The following is a 14,233-nucleotide window of genomic DNA, read 5'->3' as shown; positions in this document are numbered from 1 at the left end:
CTCCCCCAAGCCAAGGAACAGGCCGAGACCACAGGGATGCAAATAGCAAGAGGTTTATTGGGTAAACACAGGTACCTGTGACTTGCGTGCCTGCCAGCTGGGAGGAGGGCTTTTTATAAGACAGAGGGCAGCAAAAAGCAAGTTTTATAGAAGCAGAAAAGCATGGTTATCGGTCGGGCGGAATGGGGGGTGGGGTGGGGGATGAATGGTTTTCCTCTCCCAGCATGTGTTGTAATTGGAGCGGCTGAGCTGCGTCCCCAGCACCCCGGCCGCCTGGCTAGCTTATGCCCCGAAATAACAACACACAAATTGTATTCATTTAAACACTGCTTGGCCAATTTCTATCCAGCCTCTTCTAGGCTAATTCTCGCACCTGGACTAGCCCATTTCTAATAATGTGTGTAAGCACCCCAAGGTGCTCTTACCCGGGGTTCTTGAGGTACGTCTTCCTCTTGTGCAACATCCTCTGATTAGCCTCTTCCTGAGTTTGTATACTTCCTTTTTAAAACCGAACCCATTGATTTTTATTAACAAGAGACCTTTTGAATTTGGCACAAATTTCTAGTCAATCTGGGATAGGTCTGTGTTTAGGGTGGAAGCCACGACTGGGACCAAACTATTCCTGTCACTCAGACCTCACTAGCCAATAAGAACCTCCAGCAAACCTGACGGTCAGATGGGAGGGTTCTTCCGGTCGCCAGACTTCTGGCTCCGCTCCTCCCACCGCGGAAGTCGGAAGCTACCGCCTTGTGCAGCCTAGTTGGTTTGGCTGTGGGGAGAGCACCGGTAAACTAGCAAAGCCGCTTCACAGTGACTGAGGGGCTGCTGTTTGCAGACGGGGAGGAGTGGCCCGCCATGGTGAGCGAAGGGCTGCTGTCCCCAGGCTGGGAGGAGCGGCCGGCTGAGCCGCGGGAGCCGGGGTGGCGGGTCCTTCCCGGGACTGGGTGGGAGCGGTGGCCGGAGTTCGGCGTGGTCCTGCGTGGTCCCGTGTGGTCCCGCGTGGGTGTCTGTGGGCCGGGCGGCAGCCTCTGAAAACTTCACTCCGTGGACTGCGTCAGTGCAGGGCATGGGGAGTGGTACTGTGCTTGGAAATAGCCTTGTTGTTGACGTCGCTGTGAAATGCCGTCTCCTGTGGTGTTTCTGTTTTCGCCGTGGAAGACAGATTTGCCAAACTCGGAGAGCTCTGATCTCTCTAATGTCTTCCAGAAGTCCCACACTTTTAACATTGAACATTTAGGGTCAGGATCCGTCTGGAGTTCATTTTGTGGAGTTTGTAAACAATATCTCTGTGTAGAGTAGCATCCCACTGCCAAACTGGTGTAGACGAGCAGAATTGGTGCTGATAGACTTGATGGCATAAGGATTTACCAGTTGTTAGGAGACTTTAAGTCCGTAAAGTAGAATTTAGATAAGGGAGGCTGCCTTCCAAATACCTCAGAGATAAGTAGTATGCTAACCATGCTTGTTAGAGATTAGTATAATAGGATTTGTTCCCTAGGATTAACCGGCTATGTTTCCATAAAAAGGCGACAACCCTGATTTATAACCAGCAGAAAGGCCCGTCCTACCATCAAAGATCGTGCTTCTAACGTGCTGCTCCAGAGCCAGTACAGGGTCACAGCCAACACTGAGTCCTGCTGTGCCATACAGGTATCTGAATTCTAGAACAGCTGCGTCTCCAATCTTTCTGAAAATCAGTTTTGAGTGTCCCCTGTGTTGACTGAGGTGGACTTGGACCTGGTCTGTAGCCCCACGGAGCATCGTCTTTGTTATCCTTCTGACTAACCACCCCGAAATCATTGATTACAGGTCTGTGGCACAAATTTGAGTCACATCATGGACGGCCCATTGTACTGACAAGAAAAGAGTTTGGGTGTGGAACATGGCTTTTCCTTTAGAGTGGAAGTGGAGGAATAGTGTCTTGTCTACATGGTAGGGGGAAACGACTAGGCAATAGCTAGATGACAGGCTAAGGTTTAAGGCGGTGAGCTGCAGGGGTCTCCATCATAATAAGGGCATGATGAGACAGGGTGAGTGATTCTTTCCTTGTAAATGAAGACACAGAATTGGGGGATGTGCAGTTTAGGAAGGATAACTCAGAACTACTCAGTATTCAGTTTCCAATTAGGGAGCACTCCTATGTAGGTTTGGAATTCTGGTTGACACAGTTAAGTCCGCTCAGAGGTTTGAGACACAGGCCATTGGCTGTAACTCTGTCAGCTTACAGCACTCAGCAGCTAACATTTTACATGGCCAAAGTCCTACATTGTCTTATTAATGGCCTTCTCTCTACCAGGGAAGTGCCTACTCTGTTTCAAAGTCAGTATAAGTGAGTACAGTAATTCTTCCAATTATTTTTCTCATTTTAAAAAGGCAATTTTATTGGTATTTTTAAAATTTCATCTTCTTTAAATGAATTACTGCTCTGATTAAATACATTACTTCTCTAATCTCTATTTCATTTTTTGATGTTTCCTAGTCACTAAGAATTTCATTCCACTTTTTCTTAAGTGCTGTTTATTTATTTATTGCTATCAGTTTAAAACAGTGGTTCTCAACATGAGGTGGGAGTGGCATCCAGGATCAAATGACCCTGTCATAGGAGTCACCTAAGACCACTGGAAAACACAGGTTCAGTATTACCATTCATGGCAGTAGCAAAATTATAGTTATGAAGTAGAATTGTAAATAATTTTATAGTTGGGGGGTTGCCACAACTTGAGGTACTAAAGAGTCAACACACTAGGAAGGTTGAGGACCACTAGGTTTAATCAGTGTCCCCTGTACCTCAGGCTCGTCTCACATTCTGTAACTGAGAATTGCTCTGAACACCTGTTTCTGCTGACCAGGGCTGGACAGACCGTCCTTCCCTTCAAGGCTAGGCCTTGACTGGTCAGGTAGAAGGGAACCTAGTGAATGAGTAACTTTACTGGGAACTTACAAGTGAAGAGAGACTTGTATAAGAAGTGAGTTCACTGACCAAGTGTAAAGCAGGTACAATCACAGCTCAGACACAGATGACCAAGAACGAGGGTGTAAGGTTTTCTGCTGTGGACACCAGTTGACATTCTCAATGAGCAATTGGGTAAACAATATTAGCTGATTGATAGATGTCCTGACTGGCCATTCCAGGTTCATAGAGCAGGAAATCAAGAATGTGGATAAAGAACTGAATTTAAAGTAAAGCCAAAGTACTATAGTTACGCTAGTTCAACCCAAATTTAAGAACAGGATAAAATGGTGTGGCCCTGGCTAACATGAGTGTTATTTTCATGGTTTAAGCCAGAGAGACATCTCATGAGAAGTACTTGGTGTGCTCTAATACAAATCCCTAGTCTCTGGATCACAGGGCCGTAAAGCCTGTTTCAACTTTTTAAAATAATTTTGGGGGATTATAATTACATCATTCCCACCATTTCTTTCCAGCCTCCAGGCCCTCCCATAGGCTCCTGATTGTTTGCTAATTTATGGCCTCTTTTTGCTTTAACAACAGTAGTGTTTGAATGGGACCTGTGTTTGGCCACAGACTTCCCAGCTATGAAGCAGTGGGTTGACTGGCCATTGAGTTGTAATGGAATGTGCACACAAAGGACCCTGTGCCTCAGAAGAGGAACAGGAAGTGCTCTGGGAGAATGGAAGAGTCTGCTAAACTACAGATTTCCCAGATCAGGACCCGTCTGCTGGGTAGAAGGGCGGAGCTGGAAAGGCTGGTCCTGTGTGAGTCATTTGATCTCTGCTCACCCAGCAGGAAGCTGCTACTGTCCCAAGGCCTTGCTGGGTGGCTCTAGCTAATGAGGGACTCAGAGAAAAGGCTTAGCAATCAAGAATAGCAGTAGGAGGTAGCTTGCAGGTTCTCCTGTAGAAAGCTGTAAGGAAGACCACAATACATGCCACGGTGAGTGTGGTAGCCACTGTCCCCAGACCAGGAGGAGCAGGTTGGCTCTGCTATCAGAATCCCAGCTGCTGGGACTGGGATGGACCTTGAGCCAGACTGTTTCTCTTCCTATACATGGTGACCTGGGCCGTGGCCCCTTGGCCTCTGAGTCTCCCTGAGTGCTGATTCCCTGGGAAGAAGGAGGCTCTGCAGCCCTGGCCATAGGAAATCTGGTGCTCGTAATAGAACTGTCCAGTGTGCACACACAGGCATTGCTTTTGGTGTGCGGTAGGAAAAGAGATGGGAAAACTGGAGGTCTGATCGCTAGACGTTTTTAAGACTGCACTCCGCATTCAGTTTTATCTGATAAATTTTACAAATAGTTTAGAATGTGGTAGAAGAGAGGTGATGGGTATCATCCCTCAGCAATACTTGATTGGGGAAGTTCATTTCCAGGGGACAAAGGAGTTTCTGAGCTACGGAAGTTTCTCAGGTGTGCATGGTGTTGTGTAGGTTAGGTGGATAGGTCAGAGTCCACACCTTGTGCCATAGTTTATGCGGCAGGAAGCAGACTTTAAATTATTTTTCAATATTGTTTTGTGTGTGGGCTTCTTTGGGGCTGGGCTTGCCTGGATCCACAGGGCGCATCAGAGAGGGGTTACAGAGCCATAGCTTAGCTTCCTGAAGACCTCATTTTTCGGAGAGAGCTCCAGACCATGGGGCCTCTCTGTGTAGATGAGAGATCAGTAACTATGTAGATGAGAGGGTCAGAAATATAATCTTGTAGGAGCCACTGAGTTGTTTTTGTGAAGTCTGTGATTATTTAATTTCTATATATCTGCAACCATAAAAAACATTGGTCAAATTCACATTTTCTCTGCCTGAGTTTCCTTGGGTCTTTTGATAAAAGCTTGACTATCTTTTTGTGCTTATGTTTCTGGCTTTTTCTCTCTATCCCCTTATTTTTTTTCCACAAACATTGTGCACATTCTTTATTGTTTTAGCTTTGTGGTGAGTATAGAAGTCACACTCTGTCATTGTGTGTACTATTCCTTCCCAGTCCTATTGAGAATTCTAAAGTTTTTCAACATGACATATAGGTTTGGAATTAGCTTTCCAGTTTAAAAAAAAAAATGGGGGATTTTTCTTTGAATTGTATTGAATTTATGCTGCAAAGTTGAACATACCCAACATCTTTTTGTGTACTATGTCATGTTAATGGCATTGTTAGCAGTAATATAAAAGGGTAACAAATATTCTACATAATCCTTTGTTTAGAAACTACAGTAAGTGCGTCAGTCTGAAACTGATGTGAAATAATGTCCAGAGCCATAGCAAGAGCAGCAGTGTAGAGTTTAGTGACACAGAATACATTGTTATGGTTACATAAAAGCTGTCCACCAAGTATGACTTAATTGAGAAAACAAAGCGTGAAAATCAAACATGCTCCAGAATTGAACAGTGGATCTGACACGGGACTGTGTAGCAGCACGCGAAGTAAACTCTGATAGCAGTAGGTTGGGATTTCCCACAGATGTCAACTAAAATTAATTAAAACCGTGTTGCATTGTTATAGTTGATGTAAAATCGCACATATTTAGTGTGTGTATTCTGATATATTTGGACATATTACCTCCATGCATTAACCCCATTACCATAAACAACTCAGCAAACAGTGTTTTCCAGACATCCTTTTCCTGTCCGTGTGTTTGTGAGTGCCTACTGTCTACAGACTCCTCATAAATGACAGAATTGCTTTGCATCCTGGGGATCATCTCAGTATGTCTTCCATGCACTTGAGATTAGTATTATAAAATATCAGAATTCCCATGTTCATGGCAGCTATGAAATGACTGCATAAATATGAAAATAGCCAAAATGTTAAGTTGTTGAGATCAAGGAGGGTGTCTTAGGAGGCCATTGTGCTGAATGAATGAAGGCAATAGCAGAGGTTAGACGATGATACACTTAAAGGTCTCCACAGCCAGTGCTGTATCAGGCATGATCCATTTCTTTTGGATTTTCCAATTTGGTGGAGTGCAGGTTTTTAAACTATGTTCTTATGGTTCTCTGAGTTTTCCTTGGTGTCTCATAGGGACTCATTTTCAGTTCTGATTTATTAGTCTAGATAGTCTATCTTTTAGTTAGTTTGGGTAAGGTTTGTCTATCTTGTTGATTGAAAGGTTTCTGTACCTCGATAGTAAAGCTCTCCACCGATGCAGTAATCCAAGTCAAGACAAATTAAGAATTAAAAGTCTAGATTTAATGAGTAAATGCTCCTGGATGATTTTTTTCACCCTCAGAGAGGAGAGAGGGAGAACAGACCGAAAAGCCACATGGCCGTTCTCTAGTGGGCAGCTTAAATACCCTGTCAGTGTGGCCTTGAGCATCTCTGGGGTAGAAGCCACCATTTGGTGGCTTTCCTGAGATGGGGCACAGTTTGGAGAGAGGGAGAGAAGTGAGGGGAGGAGGACCAAGTTGGAGCTTCTATCTGAACATTCCAGATTCCTTGAATATATGGGCATTGGTTCATGGTCTGGCTACTTCCTGTGGGCATGGGACACGTGAAGGGGGGGTCCGGGAGTCAAAGGACTCTCGCTCAACGGTTGGTATGGGTGTAGAAACACTTTTTTAACTGCCATCCTGGAGACCTCAGGAATCTGTTTCTTGAGGAAGCAGAGAGGACAGGTTGCTAGGCAAAAAATAGATTTTATCATTGGTCCTGTGAACGGGACTAGCCATGGAGCGTGAAGATTGTCTGCAAGAATAGAATGGAGATGCGCCCTGGTTGTACTGATAAAGATGAATAAACAAGGCAGAAGAGCAGCTAGGCTCTTCATTAGGATATTTTAGAAAACTGGAGGGTGGAGGGTCCCAGCTGCTGGACGGACCATGTGTCCTGAGTAGGTGCCCACTTAAGTCTGGAGAGATGGTACCAGCATTGATGTCCCAGGAGCTTGGAAGCTGATGGGGTGGTGAAGATGATGGTGTAGGGTCCTGTCCACCAGGGCTCGAGAAACTTAGGCATTAGCTGTTTGAGGAGTACTCGGTCCCCTGGGAGAGTGGCGCAGCTAAGGTGCAGATGGGTCTATTGGCATGGGGGCAGGGAGAGAGCTTTGAGATGTGAACAGAGAAAGCAGAGGTAAGGAAGGCACCTGATCAGTGGGGGAGTTAGGTGGGGATGTGGTGGTTAAGGAGGAAGGGTCTTCTCTAAAGGAGCTCAAAAGGACTTAGGGCCTGTGGGAGAATGTGGGGTTGTCTGGAGGTGGGAAAGGGCAATGGGGAAGAGGGAAGGTCAAGATAGCCTGAGTTCAACAGAGAGCTTGCTGAGCTGTTGTTTAATGAGTCTGTTGGCCTTCACAATCTTTGCCAAGGATTGTGGACGGTAAGGATGTGGAGTTTCCAGGAAATGTTGAGAGCTTCCGGCATGAGCTCCATGACCCTGGAAGTGAAAACTGGCCCATTGTCCATTTGTTTGGTCTGTGGTACACCAAACCGAGGGATAATGAGTTCAGGAGTACCTGAGCCACCACAGCTGCTGTTTCCCTGGAGGTAGGAAGCACGTCTGTTCATCCTTGATTGATCTCGTTGATAAGGTATCAACAAGAGTTAGAAAATAATGGAGTTTTTTTATGAGTGGGTATATGGGTGAAGTCAACCTGCCAGTCCTTGCTGGGTTAGTATCCTCGAAGCTGGTGCGGGGCTGATGTATCTCGAGAGCTCATTGGTTTGGCCTTGGCACACATCTGGCAAGAGGAGTGAACCTATAGAATAAGAGCTTGAAGATAGGTGAGGTCAAAGAGGCTCTGAGAATAGAAGAAAGCTTTGGGGCCTGTGTGTAAGGTCTGGTGGATGTCTAAAATGATGGCCATTGCTTGGACCTGAGGCTGAGGCAGTTATTTAAGGAGAGTTATCCATCCTTTGTCTGTGTGGCCCCCTTTAAAAGGAGTTTGTTCCTCTCCTCTGGTTGATAACAGGGTGCTAGGAGGGTATTAAAAACAAAATATGTTCTGTTGATCCAGAGGAGCTGGAGACCAGTCCCTGGGCTGTTGAGTCAGCCCTGGCGCATTGCCCGAGGCCACTGGGTCCTTGGAGGACTGCATCAGCAAGGAGCTGGAGGGCCTTCAAGAGCTTGGCTATAAGGGGTTTGTTAACTATGGGAGTGCCCTTTGTAGTGAAGAAGCCCATTTGCCTCCAAAGGACAGAATGGGTATGGGCTATTAGAAAGGCGTATTTAGGGTCAGTATAGAGGTCAGCCCCTTCAACCTTGGCTGTCTGGAGCTCTCCAGTCAAAACAGTGAATTTGGTCTTTTGTGAAGAGGTCCCCATTGGGAGGCAGGTTGTTTCAGCTGTTTTAGTGGACGTGACCACTGCAAGTGCTGCCTGGTGGCTGGCCTAGAACTCAGAGATCCGCCTGTCTCTGCCTCCCGAGTGCTGGGATTAAAGGCGTGTGCCACCACTGCCCATGCGGCACGCCTGGCTCTTTTAGTTTTTATGTTCTTGGCTGGTAGGTCTGGAATGGAGGTTTCTGTGCTTGTCAAGCATATGCTGTTGTGCTGATCTTCAGCTACATCTTGAAGTTTGAAATTTGTCAGAGGGTATCATTCTGTTTTCCAGGACAGCATGTATTCATGACTTTAATACTGCCCGAGCCTTTTGAACTGTTGGATTGCAGTTGTGTGACATTTTTCCTACCTGTTGTATATGTTTTGGTGTTTTTTAAAGATGAATATGAGTATTTTGCCTGTATGCATGGACATGTACCACATTTGTGCCTTGTCAGATAGAACCTCAGAACTCCTGAGCTTGGGGTAATGGATAGTTGTGAGCCCCCACGGCAATTGAACCCACTTATTTGCAAGGTCAGCAAGCAGTTTTAACTGCTGAGCCATCTCTCCTGCCCTATGCTGTTTATTTATGATCCACATTTACATGGCTAATATATTCACCTGTCCATTTGTAACTGTTTAGACATGCATTCCCTTCTAATAAGATCCTTTTAATGGTCCAGTTAAACTGCACACTTCAGGTTCAGGAAAGTGAAGACAGAACTGGAGTGAATGCAAAAATCTTCTAGGAACTTCATTAAAAACTGCTGAGTTCTATCTTTTCTCTTTGATCGGTTGATGTTTGTGGGGAGGCAGGATCTTCATATGTATCCCTGTCTATCCCGGGACTCATTGCCTAGATCATGCTGGCATCCAACTCGGTGAAGCACACCTGTTTCTGCCTTCTAAATGCTGAGATTATAGGCTTTAGGCAGTACATTCAGCTTGTCCACCTTTTTTTTTTTTTGTAGTTAGTAATTGTGCATACAATGTCTCTGGTGTTTACTCAGTACTGCTAATCTGTTTGCTCGTCTCTCTTTTTTTAAAAGTCTGTTAATTCGCATTTGTCTTGCAAGCCTATATCCCAGTCACAGGGCACAGAAATGACAGGGGTGAACCTCTTATTCAGTTTTCTTCTAGACTGACTTTGTGATTACTTTAGAATTTATGTGTTATGGAATAAGTCTGGTAAGCACCAGAAATATATGAATATATTGCCAAAGAAGAATACATTTGCACTATTACTTACTATCATGTTTTTTATTGTACACATGTGTGGAATATTTTAGAATGCAATGACCTATGATGATGTGCATGTCAACTTCACTCGGGAAGAGTGGGCTTTGCTGGATCATTCCCAGAAGAATCTCTACAAAGATGTGATGCTGGAAACCTATAGGAACCTCACTGCTATAGGTAAGACTGAATTTTCCTTCACTTTTTAAAACAAGGGGACAGCTGTTTCTTGATTATTGATGCTCTTCCGTCATTTCTGTTGAGAAAGAAGAATGATTTGAATAAATCACGTGGGGTTCTAAGGTTCGTTGAAGATAATAAATTACATTTTATATAATTTCCAATAATATATCATACATTTTCTTTTACTATATTTTAGGCTACAATTGGGAAGACCATAATATTGAAGAAACTTGTCAAAATTCTAGAAGACACGGAAGGTAATTTTCATGTACAAGTGATACAAATGTGCCTCTGAAGAAATTTTAATGTGTCCTGGAAATTTTAAGGGAAACAGCAGTGTGAGGAAGCACAGCCTTGAGTTTATTGATGATTCTCAAATTCTCACTGAATCATTTACCTCAGTGTCAGCGAACTGATTTGTGTTTGTATGTTACTCTTTTAAGAAGGAAGACAAGGAAACAAATCCTTAACAGATACCACCATGTGAATCAGCCCCATGCGAGCTGTGCTGTAGAACTGCCCATTCATTTAGTTTCAGACTACTGAGATATTACTAAAGGTATATACATGGAATAGATGATAAGTATATGTCCAAAATCTTGTAAAAACTAAATAGCTCGTAGTAAAGCTGGTGTTACACATACACTTGTAGCGACTTTGCTAAATTTAGTGAAAGGGGAACTTTATGAGAGTCAAGAAAGCTGTGGAGAAACCTTAATCCCTATGTCACCTCTCCTTGAGGAACATAAAGTCAATCTGTGTAAATAAATGCAATGTGGAAAACTTTTATTTGCTATTCTTCCTTTACGAGGTATATCATATGTCACTGTGGGCACAAGCCCTATGAGCATAGGGATATGGAAAAAGTAATCTCTTTCCTAGAGTAATTAGAAGTTATGTAGTAGCCCCCACATTAAGTAGACTTGTTGGAGGTGATGCAAGTTTACATTTAATTAGGTTTTTTTTTTTAACTTCATTGGGAATACATCAATAAACTACACTGCAGAAAAGCTCTGTGAGTATTAGCAATGTGGCAATTCTTTGGTTTGTCCTGGTCCACTTTGTAAATGTATGATTCACAGTATAAGAGTATTTGTGAATGTGGGATGTCAAAGCTCTTGAGTTTTTCCAGTTCTCTTCAGATATATGAAAAAACTCATATAAATGATGCTATATGTGAGCCTTGTAATAAAGACTCTTAATATCATAGGACTCTTCAAAGACTCAAAACAACCCGTAAGAAAGGGGACAGCATGAGTTAAATACAGTGATAAAACCTTAAGATCTGATTTCTCTTTACAATTAGACCAAATTGTACAACTAATTCATTCCGGCAAAAAAAAAAAAAAATCATGAGTGTAATGTTGTGCTAAAACTTTTACATGTGCCAATTTTCTTCACAGCTATGGAAGAAGTCTTGCTGAAGAGAAACCCTGTGAATATACTCAATGTGCCAAGGTGTTTCCATCTCACAGCCATCTTCAAAGGCATGAAATAATTCCTAGAGGAAGAAAACGCAATGAATGTAGTCAGTGTGGGAAAGTCTTTGCAAACCACAGTTATCTCCGAATACATAAAAGAACACACACTGGAGAGAAACCCTGTGAATGTAAGCAATGTGGTAAAACCTTTGCACATCTCAGTAGTCTCCTAAGACATAAAATAACACATACTGGAGAGAAACCCTACAGATGTAATCAGTGTGATAAGGCCTTTTCACAACCCACTAGTCTCCAAATACATATAAGAACGCATACTGGAGAGAAGCCCTATGTATGTTATCAATGTGGTAAAGCCTTTTCACAGCACAATATTCTCCGAGTACATAAAAGAACGCATACGGGAGAGAAACCCTACAAATGTAATGAATGTGGTGAAGGCTTTGCACGTCACAGTCATCTTCAAAAGCATGAAAGAATGCATACTGGAGAGAAACCCTACAAATGTAATGAATGCGGTGAGTCCTTTGCACGTCACAGTTATCTTCAAAGGCATGAAAGAATTCATACTGGAGAGAGACCCTATGGATGCTCTCAATGTGGTAAAGCCTTCGCACATCACAGTTACCTCCGAGTACACGAAAGAACACATACTGGAGAGAAACCCTATGAATGTAGTCAGTGTGGCAAAGCTTTTGCACGTCACACTAGTCTCCGAATACATAAAAAAATTCATAGTGGAGAGAAACCCTATAAATGTAACGAATGTGATAAAGCCTTTTCAGAACACAGTTATCTTCGAATTCATAAAAGAATTCATACTGGAGAGAAACCCTACCAATGTACTCAGTGTTGTAAAGCCTTTGCACATCACAGAAGTCTCCAAATACATAAAAGAACACATACTGAAGGAAACCCTGTGAATGCAAGTAATGTAGTTAACCCTTTGTATGTAACATTAATCTTTGAAGTCATGAAGAAAAATCTTACTGGAGAGAAACTCTAAAAATGTAGTCCGTGTAGTAAAGTCATTGCCCTTCGTGAGTCTTTGTGCAAGAGGAAAACCTTTAGTGTAATCAGTCTGTCATAGACTTTGCGTGTAACAGTAATCTTTGCGACCCTGAAAGAACTCAGACTAAAGGAAAACAAAGGGATTGCAAAGGATTTGGTAAGAACTTTAGCCAACACACTTACATTCAGTAAAAGAAGATTTTTTATTCTGAAGAAAAAATTCTGCCAAGTGTCAACAGTCTGTTTAAGTATGACGATGTACCTCATTATTTTATTTGCTCCTGTAAACTCATGTGGACAAAAGCCCAATGAATTTAAATGATAAGGTAACCTTTTTGATTTCACACTTCTCTTCAATTACATGAAATAATTCATCCAGGTGTGGCCCCTCCACATCTTCCACTCGTCCTCCTCCTCTTCCTCCTCCTCCTCCTCTTCTTCCTCCTCCTTTTCCTCTTCCTCCTCTTCTTCCTCCTCCTCTTTTTCCTCCTCCTCTTTCTCCTCCTCCTTCCTTTTTTTTTTTTTTTTTTTTAATATTACATGTAGCCGTAAGTGTCAGCACCATGCAGAACCCCTTTGGGTGGACAGTCCTTGGACTTTAAAACACCTCGGTCCCCACACTCTCATCCCTGTCACCTTCCTTCCTGGTAGGAATAAGAATATACTAAAGAGATATTTATATGTCTCCCTTTGGCTAAGAACTTATGAAACAATGGATGCCATGAAATTCTAATTTCCCCAGAGTCTCACTCTGGGCAGAGACTGAGTCCTCCAGAAGAAAACTCCGTTGAAGACACATTTACTCCTTATCTGAATACTTTGCACTGGAGAAAGCTGAGAATTGGGAGGGATTTAGGGATGAAAAATAATTCATTGTATGGCTTAGATTACTTGTGCATATCTCTTGCCATCTATCTAAACCTGTTTGCACTCCCAGGATCAGTTGGTTACCTTGTGTCATCTTTGTTACAGATTATTCACACTGAATAAATATGTTTTCATTTTTTCTTATTTGTTTTTTCTTTTCTATTGTTTATTTATTTTAAGTGAATAGTTTCACTATGAATGTCTAGCTGGCCTGAAACTCACTCTACAGTCTGTCTTAGGACATCACAGGGATCTGCCCACCTTGTCTAGAGAGTGTCTGCATTATAGTGGACATGTCACAGTCGATTACTTGGTTCTTTTAATTGGCCTAATAACGATGAGTGTCTGAACCTGGTTGGTTATGGTAGCCACAGCACAGCCTCTGGTCCTGTCTCCATTAACAGAAGAGGCTCTCATCAAATGCAGCCCTCCTGCTTTAAAGTCCACTGTCGTCTTTGAGCAGTATTATTTTTCTTTATCATTGAGTGTTATATCTCATCAATGGACCAGTTCAAAGTCCTGTTCTTATTCTACAGATGGTGAAACCCAGGCTCGCAGAGCTAGGCTTTGAATATAGTTAAGTGTAACTGCCTGTCTTACTCTCCTGACATTCTAACACCTCACTAATGAAGCCCGAGCCACCTAAGCCAGGCTTGATGGCTTAGAAAGATGTACTTAGAAAGTGGAGTCAGGAATTACAGGATCTCAAAGTCATCTAAGGTGAGAATGGTCAATGGGTTATTGTAGGAACCTTTGTAGGAGGCCCACAGAACCTAGGGAGACTGTGATTGTCTTGGGCCAGTGTCCACAGTCTTCCCTGCAGCAGCAGAACTTCAGGTCCATCACACTAGCAAGTGTTAGAGGTGTTTGCCGCTCAGTGTTTTCTGTTTTTGATGTTTCCTGTCCAACGCAGCCTAGGTCACTTCAGGGTCAGAATTCTGCTGATCATTAAAGAGTGGAATTCTCCCACAGGTGGGAGAATTAGTCTCAGGCAGGAATGAGCTCCCTAATTACATATCCAAATGCGATGTGTTCAGCCTGAAACCATATACACACAGCTAAAAGAAATGGACTCAGTCAGCTGTATTCATGTATTTGTGCATACTTATTCACACATACTTCTCAAGCAACTGGAGGGGGGCAGTTTGGGAAGGGATGGAGAGGACAAGAAAGGGAGAAAGTGATGTAATATTTTGTTGGGGTCCGAGGCCAGCCTGGACCTAAAATTATCTCTTGGACCAGCAAGGGAATGGGAATAAAGACACAACTCACATGACTTTTATCAGGAGGGAGTT

The 14,233-nt window shown here is 43.1% G+C and overlaps 1 protein-coding gene across 3 annotated transcripts; it reads left to right on the top strand.

Annotated features, from left to right (window-relative positions):
* The first annotated feature begins 717 nt into the window (after window positions 1-717).
* On the top strand, window positions 718-13,082 carry LOC126491334 (zinc finger protein 431-like). 3 transcript variants are annotated; one of them, XM_050126898.1, is made up of 5 exons: window positions 718-858; window positions 1,499-1,650; window positions 9,492-9,618; window positions 9,818-9,878; window positions 11,025-13,082. In XM_050126898.1, the coding sequence occupies exons 3-5, from the start codon at window positions 9,498-9,500 to the stop codon at window positions 12,064-12,066; spliced, it is 1,224 nt and encodes a 407-aa protein (XP_049982855.1). In that variant the 5' UTR covers window positions 718-858; window positions 1,499-1,650; window positions 9,492-9,497; the 3' UTR covers window positions 12,067-13,082. The 3 variants fall into 3 exon arrangements, with proteins under 3 accessions (XP_049982855.1, XP_049982854.1, XP_049982856.1); XM_050126899.1 differs by having other exon boundaries at window positions 732-858; window positions 1,527-1,650; XM_050126897.1 differs by lacking the exon at window positions 1,499-1,650 and having other exon boundaries at window positions 727-858.
* The last annotated feature ends 1,151 nt before the right edge of the window (window positions 13,083-14,233 follow it).

This window comes from Alexandromys fortis, unplaced genomic scaffold (assembly GCF_014885135.2).
Source record: "Alexandromys fortis isolate MF-2015 unplaced genomic scaffold, M_Fortis_MF-2015_v1.1 scaffold_261, whole genome shotgun sequence".
NCBI lineage: Eukaryota > Metazoa > Chordata > Mammalia > Rodentia > Cricetidae > Alexandromys > Alexandromys fortis.
This window is presented reverse-complemented; position numbering and strand designations above follow the sequence as displayed.

Excerpts from the sequence above, each read along its gene's own strand:
- LOC126491334 (XM_050126897.1), top strand. Across the intron at positions 9,619-9,817 it reads TAGGAACCTCACTGCTATAG|GCTACAATTGGGAAGACCAT; the intron begins GTAAGACTGAAT and ends ACTATATTTTAG. Across the intron at positions 9,879-11,024 it reads AATTCTAGAAGACACGGAAG|CTATGGAAGAAGTCTTGCTG; the intron begins GTAATTTTCATG and ends TTTTCTTCACAG.